Source organism: Hyperolius riggenbachi, chromosome 2 (genome assembly GCF_040937935.1).
Source record: "Hyperolius riggenbachi isolate aHypRig1 chromosome 2, aHypRig1.pri, whole genome shotgun sequence".
NCBI classification, from domain to species: Eukaryota; Metazoa; Chordata; class Amphibia; order Anura; family Hyperoliidae; genus Hyperolius; species Hyperolius riggenbachi.
The window spans coordinates 284,598,829-284,614,179 of NC_090647.1; the positions used below are offsets into that span (position 1 = coordinate 284,598,829).

Here is a 15,351-nt window from a genome sequence, read left to right on the forward strand (position 1 = left end):
AATGTGGACAAACATGTTTTTGATTAAAAAAAACCCATTCAGTGTATATTTATTGGTTTGGGTAAAAGTTATAGCGTTTACAAACTATGGTGCAAAAAGTGAATTTTCCCATTTTCAAGCATCTCTGACTTTTCTGACCGGGCTAGAATTCCAGGATAGTATAAATACCCCCCAAATGACCCCATTTTGGAAAGAAGACATCCCAAAGTATTCACTGAGAGGCATAGTGAGTTCATAGAAGATATTATTTTTTGTCACAAGTAAGCGGAAAATGACACTTTGTGAAGGAAAAAAAAAAAAAAAAAAAGTTTCCATTTCTTCTAACTTGCGACAAAAAAAAATGAAATCTGCCACGGACTCACCATGCTCCTCTCTGAATACCTTGAAGTGTCTACTTTCCAAAATGGGGTCATTTGTGGGGTGTGTTTACTGTCCTGACATTTTGGGGGGTGCTAAATTGTAAGCACCCCTGTAAAGCCTGAAGGTGCTCATTGGACTTTGGACCCCTTAGCGCAGTTAGGGTGCAAAAAAGTGCCACACATGTGGTATTGCCGTACTCAGGAGAAGTAGTATAATGTGTTTTGGGGTGTATTTTTACACATACCCATGCTGGGTGGGAGAAATATCTCTGTAAATGACAATTTGTTAATTTTTTTTACACACAATTGTCCATTTACAGAGACCTTTCTCCCACTCAGCATGGGTATGTGTAAAAATACACCACAAAACACATTATACTACTTCTCCTGAGTACGGCGATACCACATGTGTGGCACTTTTTTGCACCCTAACTGCGCTAAAGGGCCCAAAGTCCAATGAGTACCTTTAGAATTTCACAGGTCATTTTGAGAAATTTCGTTTCAAGACTACTCCTCACGGTTTAGGGCCCCTAAAATGCCAGGGCAGTATAGGAACCCCACAAATGACCCCATTTTAGAAAGAAGACACCCCAAGGTATTCCGTTAGGAGTATAGTGAGTTCATAGAAGATTTTATTTTTTTGTCAAAAGTTAGCGGAAATTGATTTTAATTGTGTTTTTTCACAAAGTGTCATTTTCCACTAACTTTTGACAAAAAATAAAATCTTCTATGAACTCACCATACTCCTAACGGAATACCTTGGGGTGTCTTCTTTCTAAAATGGGGTCATTTGTGGGGTTCCTATACTGCCCTGGCATTTTAGGGGCCCTAAACCGTGAGGAGTAGTCTTGAAACGAAATTTCTCAAAATGACCTGTGAAATTCTAAAGGTACTCATTGGACTTTGGGCCCTTTAGCGCAGTTAGGGTGCAAAAAAGTGCCACACATGTGGTATCGCCGTACTCAGGAGAAGTAGTACAATGTGTTTTGGGGTGTATTTTTACACATACCCATGCTGGGTGGGAGAAATACCTCTGTAAATGGACAATTGTGTGTAAAAAAATCAAAAGATTGTCATTTACAGAGGTATTTCTCCCACCCAGCATGGGTATGTGTAAAAATACACCCCAAAACACATTATACTACTTCTCCCGAGTACGGCGATACCACATGTGTGGCACTTTTTTGCACCCTAACTGCACTAAGGGGCCCAAAGTGCAATGAGTACCTTTAGGATTTCACAGGTCATTTTTGTTTCAAGACTACTCCTCACGGTTTAGGGCCCCTAAAATGCCAGGGCAGTATAGGAACCCCACTAATGACCCCATTTTAGAAAGAAGACACCCCAAGGTATTCCGTTAGGAGTATGGTGAGTTCATAGAAGTTTTTATTTTTTTGTCACAAGTTAGCGGAAATTGATTTTAATAGTTTTTTTTCACAAAGTGTCATTTTCCGCTAACTTGTGACAAAAAATAAAATCTTCTATGAACTCACCATACTCCGTACGGAATACCTTTGGGTGTCTTCTTTCTAGAATGGGGTCATTTGTGGGGTTCCTATACTGCCCTGGCATTTTAGGGGCCCTAAACCGTGAGGAGTAGTCTTGAAACCAAATGTCGCAAAATGACCTGTGAAATCCTAAAGGTACTCATTGGACTTTGGGCCCCTTAGCGTACTTAGGGTGTAAAAAAGTGTCACACATGTGGTACCGCCGTACTCAGGAGAAGTAGTATAATGCGTTTTGGGGTGTATTTTTACACATACCCATGCTAAGTGGGAGAAATATCTCTGTAAATGACAATTGTTTGATTTTTTTTACACACAATTGTCCATTTACATAGAAATTTCTCCCATCCAGCATGGGTATGTGTAAAAATACACCCCAAAACACATTATACTACTTTTCCTGAGTACAGCGGTACCACATGTGTGACAATTTTTTGCAGCCTAGGTGCGCTAAGGGGCCCAACGTCCTATTCACAGGTCATTTTGAAGCATTTGTTTTCTAGACTACTCCTCGCGGTTTAGGGCCCTTAGGGCCCCTAAAATGCCAGGGCAGTATAGGAACCCCACAAGTGACCCCATTTTAGAAAGAAGACACCCCAAGGTATTCCGTTAGGTGTATGGCGAGTTCATAGAAGATTTTATTTTTTGTCACAAGTTAGTGAAAAATGACACTTTGTGAAAAAAAACCAATAAAAATTAATTTCCGCTAACTTTTGACAAAAATAAAATCTTCTATGAACTCGTCATACACCTAACAGAATACCTTGGGGTGTCTTTTTTTCTAAAATAGGGTCACTTGTGGGGTTCCTATACCGCCCTGGCATTTTACAGGCCCAAAACCGTGAGTAGTCTGGAAACCAAATGTCTCAAAATGACTGTTCAGGGGTATAAGCATCTGCAAATTTTGATGACAGGTGGTCTATGAGGGGGCGAATTTTGTGGAACCGGTCATAAGCAGGGTGGCCTTTTAGATGGCAGGTTGTATTGGGCCTGATCTGATGGATAGGAGTGCTAGGGGGGTGACAGGAGGTGATTGATGGGTGTCTCAGGGGGTGGTTAGAGGGGAAAATAGATGCAATCAATGCACTGGGGAGGTGATCGGAAGGGGGTCTGAGGGGGATCTGAGGGATTGGCCGAGTGATCAGGAGCCCACACGGGGCAAATTGGGGCCTGATCTGATGGGTAGGTGTGCTAGGGGGTGACAGGAGGTGATTGATGGGTGTCTCAAGGTGTGATTAGAGGGGGGAATAGATGCAAGCAATGCACTGGCGAGGTGATCAGGGCTGGGGTCTGAGGGCATTCTGAGGGTGTGGGCGGGTGATTGAGTGCCCTAGGGGCAGATAGGGGTCTAATCTGATAGGTAGCAGTGACAGGGGGTGATTGATGGGTAATTAGTGGGTGTTTAGGGTAGAGAATAGATGGAAACACTGCGCTTGGGTGGTGATCTGATGTCGGATCTGCGGGCGATCTATTGGTGTGGGTGGGTGATCAGTTTGCCCGCAAGGGGCAGGTTAGGGGCTGATTGATGGGTGGCAGTGACAGCGGGTGATTGATGGGTGGAAGTGACAGGGGGTGATTGATGGGTGGCAGTGACAGGGGGTGATTGATGGGTGATTGATAGGTGATTGACAGGTAATCAGTGGGTTATTACAGGGGAGAACAGATGTAAATATTGCACTGGCGAATTGATAAGGGGGGGTCTGAGGGCAATCTGAGCGTGTAGGCGGGCGATTGGGTGCCCGCAAGGGGCAGATTAGGGTCTGATCTGATGGGTAACAGTGACAGGTGGTGATAGGGGGTGATTGATGGGTAATTAGTGGGTGTTTAGAGGAGAGAATAGATGTAAACGCTGCGCTTGGGTGGTGATCTGATGTCGGATCTGCGGGCGATCTATTGGTGTGGGTGGGTGATCAGATTGCCCGCAAGGGGCAGGTTAGGGGCTGATGGGTGGCAGTGACGGGGTGATTGATGGGTGATAGGTGATTGGCAGGTGATTGACAGGTGGTCAGTGGGTTATTACAGGGAAGGACAGATGTAATTAATGCACTGGCGAATTGATAAGGGGGAGGGTCTGAGGGCAATCTGAGCGTGTGGGCGGGTGATTGGGTGCCCGCAAGGGGCAGATTAGGGTCTGATCTGATAGGTAACAGTGACAGGTGGTGATAGGGGGTGATTGATGGGTGATTGATGGGTAATTAGTGGGTGTTTAGAGAAGATAACAGATGTAAACAATACATTTGGGAGGTAATCTGACGGCGGGTTTGCGGGCGATCTAATGGTGTGGGTGGGTGATCAGATTGCCCGCAAGGGGCAGGTTAGGGGCTGATTGATGGGTGGCAGTGACAGGGGGTGATTGATGGGTGATAGGTGATTGGCAGGTGATTGACAGGTGATCAGTGGGTTATTACAGGGAAGAACAGATGTAATTAATGCACTGGTGAATTGATAAGGGGGGGTCAGAGGGCAATCTGAGCGTGTGGGCGGGTGATTGGGTGCCCGCAAGGGGCAGATTAGGGTCTGATCTGATAGGTAAAAGTGACAGGTGGTGATAGGGGGTGATTGATGGGTAATTAGTGTGTGTTTAGAGGAGAGAATAGATGTAAACAATGGATTTGGGAGGTGATCTGATGTCGGATCTGCGGGCGATCTATTGGTGTGGGGGGGTGATCAGATTGCCCGCAAGGGGCAGGTTAGGGGCTGGCTGATGGGTGGCAGTGACAGGGGGTGATTGACGGGTGATTGATGGGTGATTGACAGGTGATTGACAGGTGATCAGGGGGATAGATGCATACAGTAAACAGGGGGAGTGGTCTGGGGGGGGGGTCTGGGGAGAATCTGAGGGGTGGGGGTGATCAGGAGGGGGCAGGGAGCAGGGTGGGGGATAAAAAAAAAATAGCGTTGACAGATAGTGACAGGGAGTGATTGATGGGTGATTAGGGGGGTGATTGGGTGCAAACAGGGGTCTGGGGGGTGGGCAGGGGGGGGTCTGATGGGTGCTGTGGGCGATCTGGGGCAGGGGGGGGGGGGGAAAATCAGTGTGCTTGGTGCAGACTAGGGTGGCTGCAGCCTGCCCTGGTGGTCCCTCGGACACTGGGACCACCAGGGCAGGAGGCAGCCTGTATAATACACTTTGTAAACATTACAAAGTGTATTATACACTTTGTATGCGGCGATCGCGGGGTTAACATCCCGCCGGCGCTTCCGTATGGCCGGCGGGATGTTGCGGCGGGTGAGCGGCGCCAGGCGGAGGCGGAGGATCGCGTCACTGATGACGCGATCGCTCCGCCCATGCCCCTACAAGGACCGCCGCCAATTGTCAATACGGCGGTCCTTGCGGGGTGCACTTCCCGGCCGCCAATTGTACATACGGCGGTCGGGAAGTGGTTAAAATAACAGGTGCTTGTCAATCCTGCTGATCGCTTTGGATGTAGCAGTGGCTGAATCGCACCTGAAACAAGCATGCAGCTAATCCAGTCTGACTTCAGTCAGAGCACCTGATCTGCATGCTTGTTGAGGGGCTGTGGCTAAAAGTATTAGAGACACAGGATCAGCAGGAGAGTCAGGCAACTGGTATTATTTTAAAAGGAAAAAATCCACATCCTTCTCAGTTTAGGTTGTATTAGAGCTCACTGCAGCTTTATCAATGTAAACTTCAAGATACTCAGTTAATTCATCGCTTTGTATTTCAGAGCCAAACCCCCCTATAGATGAAGTGATCAATGCTCCTGGTGTTGTAGAGCGGTTTGTAGATTTCCTTAAAAGGAGTGACAACTATACGCTTCAGGTTTGTTTGATATTCTTGAATTTTATATTTTAGTTTGTGAAGACAAATGACTTTTACAAACTGAAATGACACTTCCTTCTTTATTTGCAGTTTGAGGCAGCCTGGGCCCTGACAAATATTGCATCTGGCACTTCACAACAAACCAAGATAGTAATAGAAGCCGGAGCTGTGCCAATCTTTATTCAGCTGCTAAACTCAGAATATGAAGATGTACAGGAACAGGTTAAAGCACAGGCCAAGCTGAAAATTCCTTTTGCACAATTCTTTCATTTTCCATTTTTCCGGTCTTTCACTGTAATAATTGCTGTGCATTCTCCTTGTTGCTTTTTTTTCAGGCTGTGTGGGCATTGGGAAACATAGCAGGTGACAGTTCAGTGTGCCGAGACTATGTGCTGAGCTGTGACATCCTTCCTCCTCTCCTCATGTGAGTATATGTTAGAGCAGCGCTTCTCACACTTGCCTCAGTGCATCCTTTTTGGATATCATTTCCAAATGGGTCAACGTTGAGTGAATTGGGTCTAGATTTCCTCTTTAGAGATGGCCCGACCGGTTCGCTGGCGAACGGTTCCCGGCGAACTTCCGGTGGCTCGCATTCGCCATGTAAGGCGAACGTTTCCTGAAGTTCGGTTCGCCCCCATAGTGCACCATTAGGGTCAACTTTGACCCTCTACATCACAGTCAGCAGGCACATTGTAGCCAATCAGGCTACACTCCCTCGTGGAGCTACTCTTCACCCCCCCCCCCTTATATAAGGCAGGCTCCGCCGGCCGTTACACACTCGTGTGCCTGCAATAGTGAGAGAAGGGACAGCTGCTGGCAGACTCTCATAGGGAAAGATTAGTTAGGTTGTTGTAGGCTTGTTAGCTTGCTCCTTGCTGATTTCTTATTGCTAAAATAGCACTCCACAACAGCTCTTTTGAGAGCTAATATTGTTTTTGTGATCTTTTTTTTTTTTCTCGGTCCCACTGACACTTGTGTTGCATAGACAGCCTTGCTAATTCATACTGTGTGTGTGCCACTGCCAGGCCCAGCACATTCAGTCACTACCTGTGTGTGTGACAGGTGCACATTGTAATACCCAGTACTGCATATACCTACCTGTTGTGTTGAGTGAACCCACCTCATCACTGCATATACCTACCTGTTGTGTTCAGTGAACCCACCTCATCACTGCATATACCTACCTGTTGTGTTCAGTGGCACGCTTTGTGGACATTCAGCAAAGAAACAACTTTCCGGTGAGACGCTTGATATGTGATAGCCCGACTCGCTGGAATTCGACCCTGGTCATGTTCTCTCGCCTGCTAGAACAGGAGAAAGCCGTCACCCAGTACCTGTACAATTACAGTAGAAGGACACAATCTGGGGAGATGGGGATGTTGTGGCCCAACAACTGGACACTGATGCGAAATGCATGCAGGCTCATGTGGCCGTTTGAGGAGGTGACCAACCTTGTGAGTCGCAGTGAAGGCACCATCAGACTTGCCCTCCATAACAGATTCTCGTTAAAGGATTTAAAGTTGATTCATTTCAATTATACAGCAGGACCTCGAAAGTCCTCCTGTATTGTTATTTTTGGTCACTACCTCAGGACGTGCATGCCTGCCTGCTGCCTTCCTTGGATGTGCGGGGTGGTAGTCGTTTCTTAGGCTCCAACTCCGGACCAGAATCGAACCAATATTCCCCGGCCATTACCGTGGTCACCATGGTACTGAGAAAGTACCATAGAAAGTTTCACACAGTTGAATGAATGGCAGACTTGTCCTTCATAATAACACATTCTTGGCAAATGCTTTCGATTTGGTTCGTCTTGTGCTGGGTCAAGGGTCCATCTGACCACAGATGCCTGGTCTGCAAAGCACGGTCAGGGCAGGTACATTACTTATACAGCATGGGTCTCAGGCTCCCACTCTGGACCGGAATAGAACCCTGATTCCCCAGCCATTACCCGTCACTCACAATGAAAAAAAAGACTTGCCCTCCATAACAGATTCTCGCCTCCTTGGGGAGGTGACCAACCTGGTGAGTCGCAGTGAAGGCACCATCAGACTTGCCCTCCATAACAGATTCTCGTTAAAGGATTTAAAGTTTATTCATTTCACATATACAGCAGGGTCTCGAAAGTCCTCCTGTATTGTTATTTTTGGTCACTACCTCGGGACGTGCATGCCATTCCTGCTGCCTTCCTTGGATGTGCGGGGGTGGTAGCCATTTCTTAGGCTCCCCCTCCGGACCGGAATCGAACCAGGATTCCCCGGCCATTACCCATGGTCACTCACAATGGCAGACTTGCCCTCCATAAGATTCTTGTTGCAGGTACTGAACAGCAAGCAGAACAAGTATTTTAAAAAAATAGATGTAAGCTTTAACAATGGTAGAGAAAGAACCATTGAAAGTTGATAAGGCAGTCAGACATTACCTGACATCACTGAGCGAGGAAGAGCAATCTGGCCATGGTGCGCACAGGTCCAGCATGGCCGTCACTACACAATCAGCTGTTTGCGGTGCGTTACACAGTGAGTTTGGTGTGTCAGTGTGAAGCAGTACTCTAATTACACTCCCTGATTGACGTATACACATGCAAGATGTTTTAAAGCACTTTAGGCCTGCAATTTAGCATTCAATGGGATTTCTGCCCTTAATACGCTGCTTTGCGTCAAAACCAGATTTTTTTCCCCCGGGATTTTTGGCGGTTATCCCACTCCGCCATGCCCCCCTCCAGGTATTAGACCAATTGAAACATCTTTTCCATCACTTTTGTGGCCAGCATAATTTTTTCTAGTTTTCAAAGTTCGTTTCCCCATCGAAGTCTATTGCGTTTCACGAAAGTTTGTGCGAACCGAACCTTTCGCGGAAGTTCGCGAACCGAAAATTGGAGCTTCGGGCCATCTCTATTCCTCTTGCTGGAAATCTGTAAAACATCCACAATAGGACAGGGACCGACTAGTAGTGCTTTTCTAAGCCCTTGTGATTTGAAAAGCTCTTGCTAATGCAATGCTATAGGGGATTTTTTTTTTTTTTAAATACCATCCCTCTAGTGCAGGTTTCTCAACCAGGGTTCCTTGAGCACTCTGCAGGAGTTCCCTGGCATTTCCCCCATCGTAGGGGAAGCATCACAGACCACATTATAATAGAGGGATACTGTAAAAAGAAGCACTAAATCGGGGATCAGAATAATAATGAGCACACTAATTAAAAAAAGAAAAAAAAGCACTAGAATAAGTAGACAGTATAATGAGTGGCAGTGTAATAGGGGTAGTGAAATAAACAGCTGCACCTACTTTTAAATACTGTACGAGTGCTCTGCGCCAACAGGCGTGGCCGCGGCAGCAGCCCCAGGACCGCCCAACGCTAATTGGCGTCAAGTCCTAGGGCTGCAGTTTACAGGAGATCGCGTGCAGGCTGCGCGCGCATCTCCTACTTGGGGGCGGAGCTCCGCCCTGCCTTCAGTCTCCGTTCGCCGTCTTTTCTGTTAGTACAGCGCCGCGATCAGCAGCAGTGCTGTACTGTGGACAGCCGTGTGACAGGGGTGTCCCCGCACTTGAGAGCGATTGGCTCTCAGACAGAAGCCTATGGCAGCCGATCGCCAGGATTGGCCGGCTGGGGGTGGGAGGGGTTTTTGACAAAAAAAAAACTAAGCAAGCAAAATGTATTACCGTAATAAAAATGTAATGTAAATATTTATTTACAAAAAATAAACACTGTGGGGGGGATCAGACCCCACCAACAGGAAGCTCTGTTGGTGGGGAGAAAAGGGGGGGGGGGGGGAATCACTTGTGTGCTGAGTTGTGCGACCCTGCAGCTATGCCTTAATGCTGCAGTGGTCAATTATGAAAAAATTGGCCTGGTTTTTACAGGGAGTATAACACTGCGGTCTTCAAGTGGTTAAAGACCATGCCGCCTCCTCCAAAATAGATGCAGAGGCTCATCCAGATCAAACAAGTGTTCCAAAAGTTATTTTCAGGGTTAAGAAGTTGAGAAAGGCTGCTGTAGTAGGATCACACCCATAGCATTACATTAGCAAGAGCTTTACAAAGCATGTTACTTCACTTATAAAATCACTGCTAGTGGGTTCCAAGTGGTTTGCTTTAGAACCAGAAGTTGTTTTGTTGTTTGTTTTTTTACTTTTTGTTTTGCTGGGTGCTTCATGCACCTAGAACATTATAAAATGTTTTCATTTGTCACCTCTTTATAGGCTCTTTAAATGGCATCATGAGAGTATAGTAATTGCACATTTTCCCAATTTAACAGATTAATTTCCCAGTGGTCTGTGTGGCCTTTGACCTTATGAGCGCACAGGATCTTCTGATCCTAATTTAATACTATCATTCTGATGTCAATTCTTCTATAAGGTTTTTTGTTTTTTTTTTAAACCCCCAGAACATTGATTCAACACATGGGAGCCAATCACTCTACTCCAACAACACCTTCCCCTATTTCTCTTCATTTCCATACTTCTTTATAGTAGTTTTGCCCTCCTGTGCCTTAAAGTTACGAATACTTGCAGAAGTACAATCTATACTCAACTTAGTGAACACCAGTTATACGTTAACATTTATCTAACAGTTATGGCTTTATCTGTTTCTCAATACGATTGTACTTTGTACACCTTAACAATATGTTTCTTTTGTCTGCACTGTGAGTCAATAAAAACTGTATTTAAAAAAAAAAAAAAAAGTTTTCTATCAGTTTATGGTATTTTTCAAATTTTTTGGTTTTCTAGTCTACTCACTAAGTCAACGCGCCTCACCATGACTAGAAATGCTGTATGGGCCTTGTCCAATCTGTGTAGAGGGAAGAACCCACCCCCGGATTTTGATAAGGTCTCCTACTGGTTTGTTACTTTCTGCTAATAAAATACCTATTTGAGTTGATAGTTGCAAGAATCTTGTTTTTCATTTCTGTCTGTTTAGGTGTCCCAGTGTCTTCCGGTGCTCTCCCGCCTCCTGTTCAGCAGCGACTCTGATCTGTTGGCGGATGCTTGCTGGGCGCTGTCTTATCTTTCTGATGGTCCCAATGAGAAGATCCAGGCAGTCATTGACTCAGGTGTTTGTAGAAGACTGGTAGAACTTTTAATGTGAGTTTAATATAATACTAGGGATACATATGGTATAGTCTGTAGTTATCCAGTTATATTACTAGTTGAAGAGTGCGTTATTTAAAAAACACTTTAGAATGTTACAGTAAATTATGGCAACTGTCAAAGCAATGTTGATCTACACTTCGCACTTAAAGGAGTCATCAGGCAAATAGGAATTCTCCAGCCCCTTGCAGCCGACTGTCCCAAGATGTCACCTCTGCTACCCGCCGCTGTCCCGCTCTCGCCACACGGTGCAGTGGACGACGGCGAGGTCGCCCTTACTGCGCCTGCATCAAGTGCCGCTGTCAATCACGGCCATGTTGTCAGCTACTTACTGCGCAGGCGCAGTAGTTCTGCGCAGTGCGCCGCGGACAATATGGCCGTGATTAAAAGCGGCGCTTGATGCAGGTGCAGTAAGGGTGACCTCGCGGTCGTCCTCTGCACCTTGTGGCGAGAGCAGGACAGCGGCGGGGCGCAGAGGTGACAGCATGGGACAATCGGCCGCAAGGGGCTGGAGAAAATCTGTACAACCAAGATTGTATGGTGTGTGTTGAGCTTAACACTGCTTCTCAAACTTTTAGTCACTCATTTAGAACGACTAAGCAAATCTGGTTTTCTGGCTTTAGTCTGACTTTACTTTCTGCATGCTTGTTCCAGACAAGTACGCAATACTGAAGCCAAAATACACATGCCTGTCACAGCCAGGCTACTGCCATTTAGGGGTTGAAGATGGCAGTCTTTATTTCTATCACTGGGGGTTTCCTTTAATTGTTAGAATGAAGGTGTACACAATTTGCACATATCGGTGCATGTATTCATACACTGAATTTCTACAGCACATGTATTCGGTGCAAAAAGATGGTATTAGATGCACAGCTAGTGCTATTAATAAAAACCAGAGTGAAAATAGCTCCTGGCTCTCAATTCAAACATTGTAAATTGATCATGTGTTTGTGAAGCAAATAGCTGATACTGGATTGCATATCGCTGTCAGAATAGCTTTACCAGCTATTAAAGAGTACTGTTGCTTTCTTTTTGTATTTATAGGTTACCAATGAAGACTTAGAAAAAAAATATCTAAAGTCATTTTGGCTTTTTGCTGTGGCTCCTACCCCCAGGCCCAGTAGTTTGTGCTGCAAATGCAGCTATCCTGAAGTTCTGCAATGTACCCAAGCCATGTGACCATGCTTCTGGCCCACTCTATGCAACCACTCTGCCCTCCACCTTGATTAGTGCAGAGGTGAGGTGTAAGTGCCTCCAGCCTGTTGGCTTCCAAGTGTGCAGGGAATGCAAAGTAGAGAATTGTGGCCAGTACTGGTGAGAGCTAAGTGTTCAAGTGCTGCTTTGTCGAGCCATTTCTTTTAATAACTTGAGATGAGATGGTTTATTCAGGTCTATGGGAACGCAGAAATTGCCAATGCAAGCACCTCCCAATCGTGGTGGTGGGGTTACCGTTTGTTAATTCCAGACTCTGGTCACGGCCATTGTTTCCAGTTAGGGAATGGTATTCTCCTGCTCTCATTAATCAGTTACTTCATATGATATTTTAAACCACACTTACGCATATTTGCATCCTGTTTTTAGCCAGAAGAGAATTGGAAATTGAGGATTACAACAGCAGCCAGGGCTTTTTAAGTGCAGAGTAGAGGTAGGGGAGCAGTATCAATCACAACTGTTTTTTCTTCCTGCTGGATGAATCATCATGCCCTTTTACAGCAGGGACAATATTTAGCTATTTAACTGAAAACATTTCCATTTGTATTTTTTTTTTTTTGTTTTTGTTTTTTTGTTCAACAAAAGACCTTTATTGAGGCCACCAATAAAAAAACCAGTATCTACATTACATCCTTCAGTATCAAATCAAAAAAGTTTTCTGTTAATTACACAAAGATAGGATACATTCCATTTGTATTTTAGTGCCTAAATTTCTCTAATATCGCTTCTTAGGCACAATGACTATAAAGTGGCATCGCCTGCATTGAGAGCTGTAGGGAACATTGTCACGGGAGATGATATCCAAACACAGGTGAGAGAGTGCAGGTTATATGCTTGTGTATATGTTTGTTTCTACTAGGGGCATGTTCATGTGGTTATTAGAATGCCAGGACTGGAGGAAATGTTTATTCTTAGCATTTGTAAAGCAACATGGCTGCTTAAGTGTAGATCCAACAAGGGGTCTACAGCTACCCTTTTTATGCTTTCAATCCACTGAGTGTCCACAAATCTTAGTCTACACTGAATAAGAGACAATAACTTGTTACTTGGAATTCCACTCCAACCTTTCTTAGGGCCAGTTCACACCAAAAACCTCTAGCAGATCCGCAAACACTAACAGTTTTTGAAGAGGTTTTTCAGAGCGATTCTAGGCATGTTTAGATAGATTTTCTAAACATGGCTAGCGTTTTTGTGTAGCGGTTTTTATATTTTGTTACCGTGCAGCTGTATCTGAGCAGCTGCTGTAACAAAAACGCTTGGAAAACTGCTCTGATCTAGCATTTTTCAGAGCGGTTTCCACTTTCCTATACTTTACATTGAGGCAGAAACGTCTCAGAAATCTCAAAAATGCTGCAGGAACTGAGTTTGCATTTGGGGGGAAAAACTAGCTGCTCTGGTGTGCACCATCCCATTGACTAACATTAGCCAAGTGGTTTTCCCCAGAATGCTTTTTAAAAAACACTCAGAACCACTCTTGGTGTGCACCAGCCCCAAGTGTTCAGAAATCACTGATATTGCCTCTGTAGAGTTCATGCTGGTTTGTGTAGAGCAGGAAAGGGTGGAGCAGAGCTCTATTGTCAGGTATCAAATGCCATTCTGTAAGCCTGAGTTTTGTCAAGACTTCAAGGATTTCAACCATAACAAATGGGGTTGCAGGTACCTTGTAGTACCTAACCTTAAAGGAAAGTGTGGTGGAAAAGTTGATATTTACTTGATTCTTCCAACTCCCTGTTGTCCTTCAGATCCCTCACTGTCCTCCTGGTCTGCTGAGCTGTGCCACTGTTATTAAATGCGATGTCCTGGCAGTGTGCATCTCCTTGCTCTCATGGCCGGCAGTGTTCTGCACATGCACAGTTTATAAAACTTCCAACTGAGCATTTGCAGAATGCGATTGAGGTGCTCTGCCAGGGTCGTGTATGCGCAGTAGCCAATGACTGAGCCAGTTGCAGGCTTTATATGGTGGAACAGCGGCACAATAGTGCGGACCAGGAAGACAGTGAGGGACCTCATAGACTGCAGGGGGCTGGAAGAAGCCCCAAGTAAGTAACACAAAATACCCATACAGGTTTTGTAGTTTACTACAATGTGCCATTTCTCAAACCAAGCATAGACTGCAGCTTTACAGAGACGAGACCATACTGGTCCCAGCGGTCACAGTGTTGTACTGTTCCTCACTTCACTGTGATCATTGTCAGATTTTGGATCTTCAGATACAGTAAAACATCCATCTAGTGAGACAAAAACCATGGTTGGCGCTGGAAACTTGTGGAAATACAGTGGTTTGCAAAAGTATTCGCCCCCCTTTGAAGTTTTCCACATTTTGTCACATTACTGCCACAAACATGAATCAATTTTATTGGAATTCCACGTGCAAGACCAATACAAAGTGGTGTACACCTGAGCAGTGGAATGAAAATCATACATGATTCCAAACATTTAAAAAAAATAAATAACTGCAAAGTGGGGTGTGCGTAATTATTCAGCCCCCCTGAGTCAATACTTTATAGAACCACCTTTTGCTGCAATTACAGCTGCCAGTCTTTTTTAAGGTATGTCTCTACCAGCTTTGCACATCTAGAGACTGAAATCCTTGCCCATTCTTCTATGCAAAACAGCTCCAGCTCAGTCAGATTAGATGGACAGCATTTGTGAACAGCAGTTTTCAGGTCTTGCCACAGATTCTCAATTGGATTTAGATCTGGACTGTGACTGGGCCATTGTAACATTGTTGCCCGGTATTTGGCTCCATCCATCTTCCCATCAACTCTGACCAGCTTACCTGTCCCTGCTGAAGAGAAGCACCCCCGAGCATGATGCTGCCACCACCATATTTGACAGTGGGGATGGTGTGTTTTGAGTGATGTGCAGTGTTAGTTTTCCGCCACACATAGCGTTTTGCATTTTGGCCAAAAAGTTCCATTTTGGTCTCATCTGAACAGAGCACCTTCTTCCACATGTTTGCTGTGTCCCCCACATGGCTTGTGGTAAACTGCAAACGGGACTTCTTATGCTTTTCTGTTAACCATGGCTTTCTTCTTGCCCCTCTTTCATAAAGGCCAACTTTGTGCAGTGCACGACTAATAGTTGTCCTAAGGATAGATTCCCCCACCTGAGCTGTAGATCTCTGCAGCTCGTCCAGAGTCACCATGGGCCTCTTGACTGCATTTCTGATCAGCGTTCTCCTTGTTCGACCTGTGAGTTTAGGTGGACGGCCTTGTTTTGGTAGGTTTACAGTTGTGCCATACTCCCATTTCTGAATGATCGCTTGAACAGTGCTCCGTGGGATGTTCAAGGCTTTGTAAATCTTTTTGTAGCCTAAGCCTGCTTAAAATTTCTCAATAACTTTATCCCTGACCTGTCTGGTATGTTTTTTTTTGGACTTCACGGTGTTGTTGCTCCCAATATTCT

General features: G+C 45.2%; 1 protein-coding gene across 1 annotated transcript in view; it reads left to right on the top strand.

The window, feature by feature from the left end:
- KPNA6 (karyopherin subunit alpha 6) overlaps positions 1-15,351 on the top strand; it is a 48,924-nt gene that overhangs the window by 26,074 nt on the left and 7,499 nt on the right. The window contains 6 exon segments of the mRNA XM_068268885.1: positions 5,554-5,648; positions 5,739-5,870; positions 5,984-6,072; positions 10,372-10,471; positions 10,562-10,725; positions 12,676-12,754. Of these exon segments, the coding sequence (XP_068124986.1) occupies positions 5,554-5,648; positions 5,739-5,870; positions 5,984-6,072; positions 10,372-10,471; positions 10,562-10,725; positions 12,676-12,754 (659 nt within the window).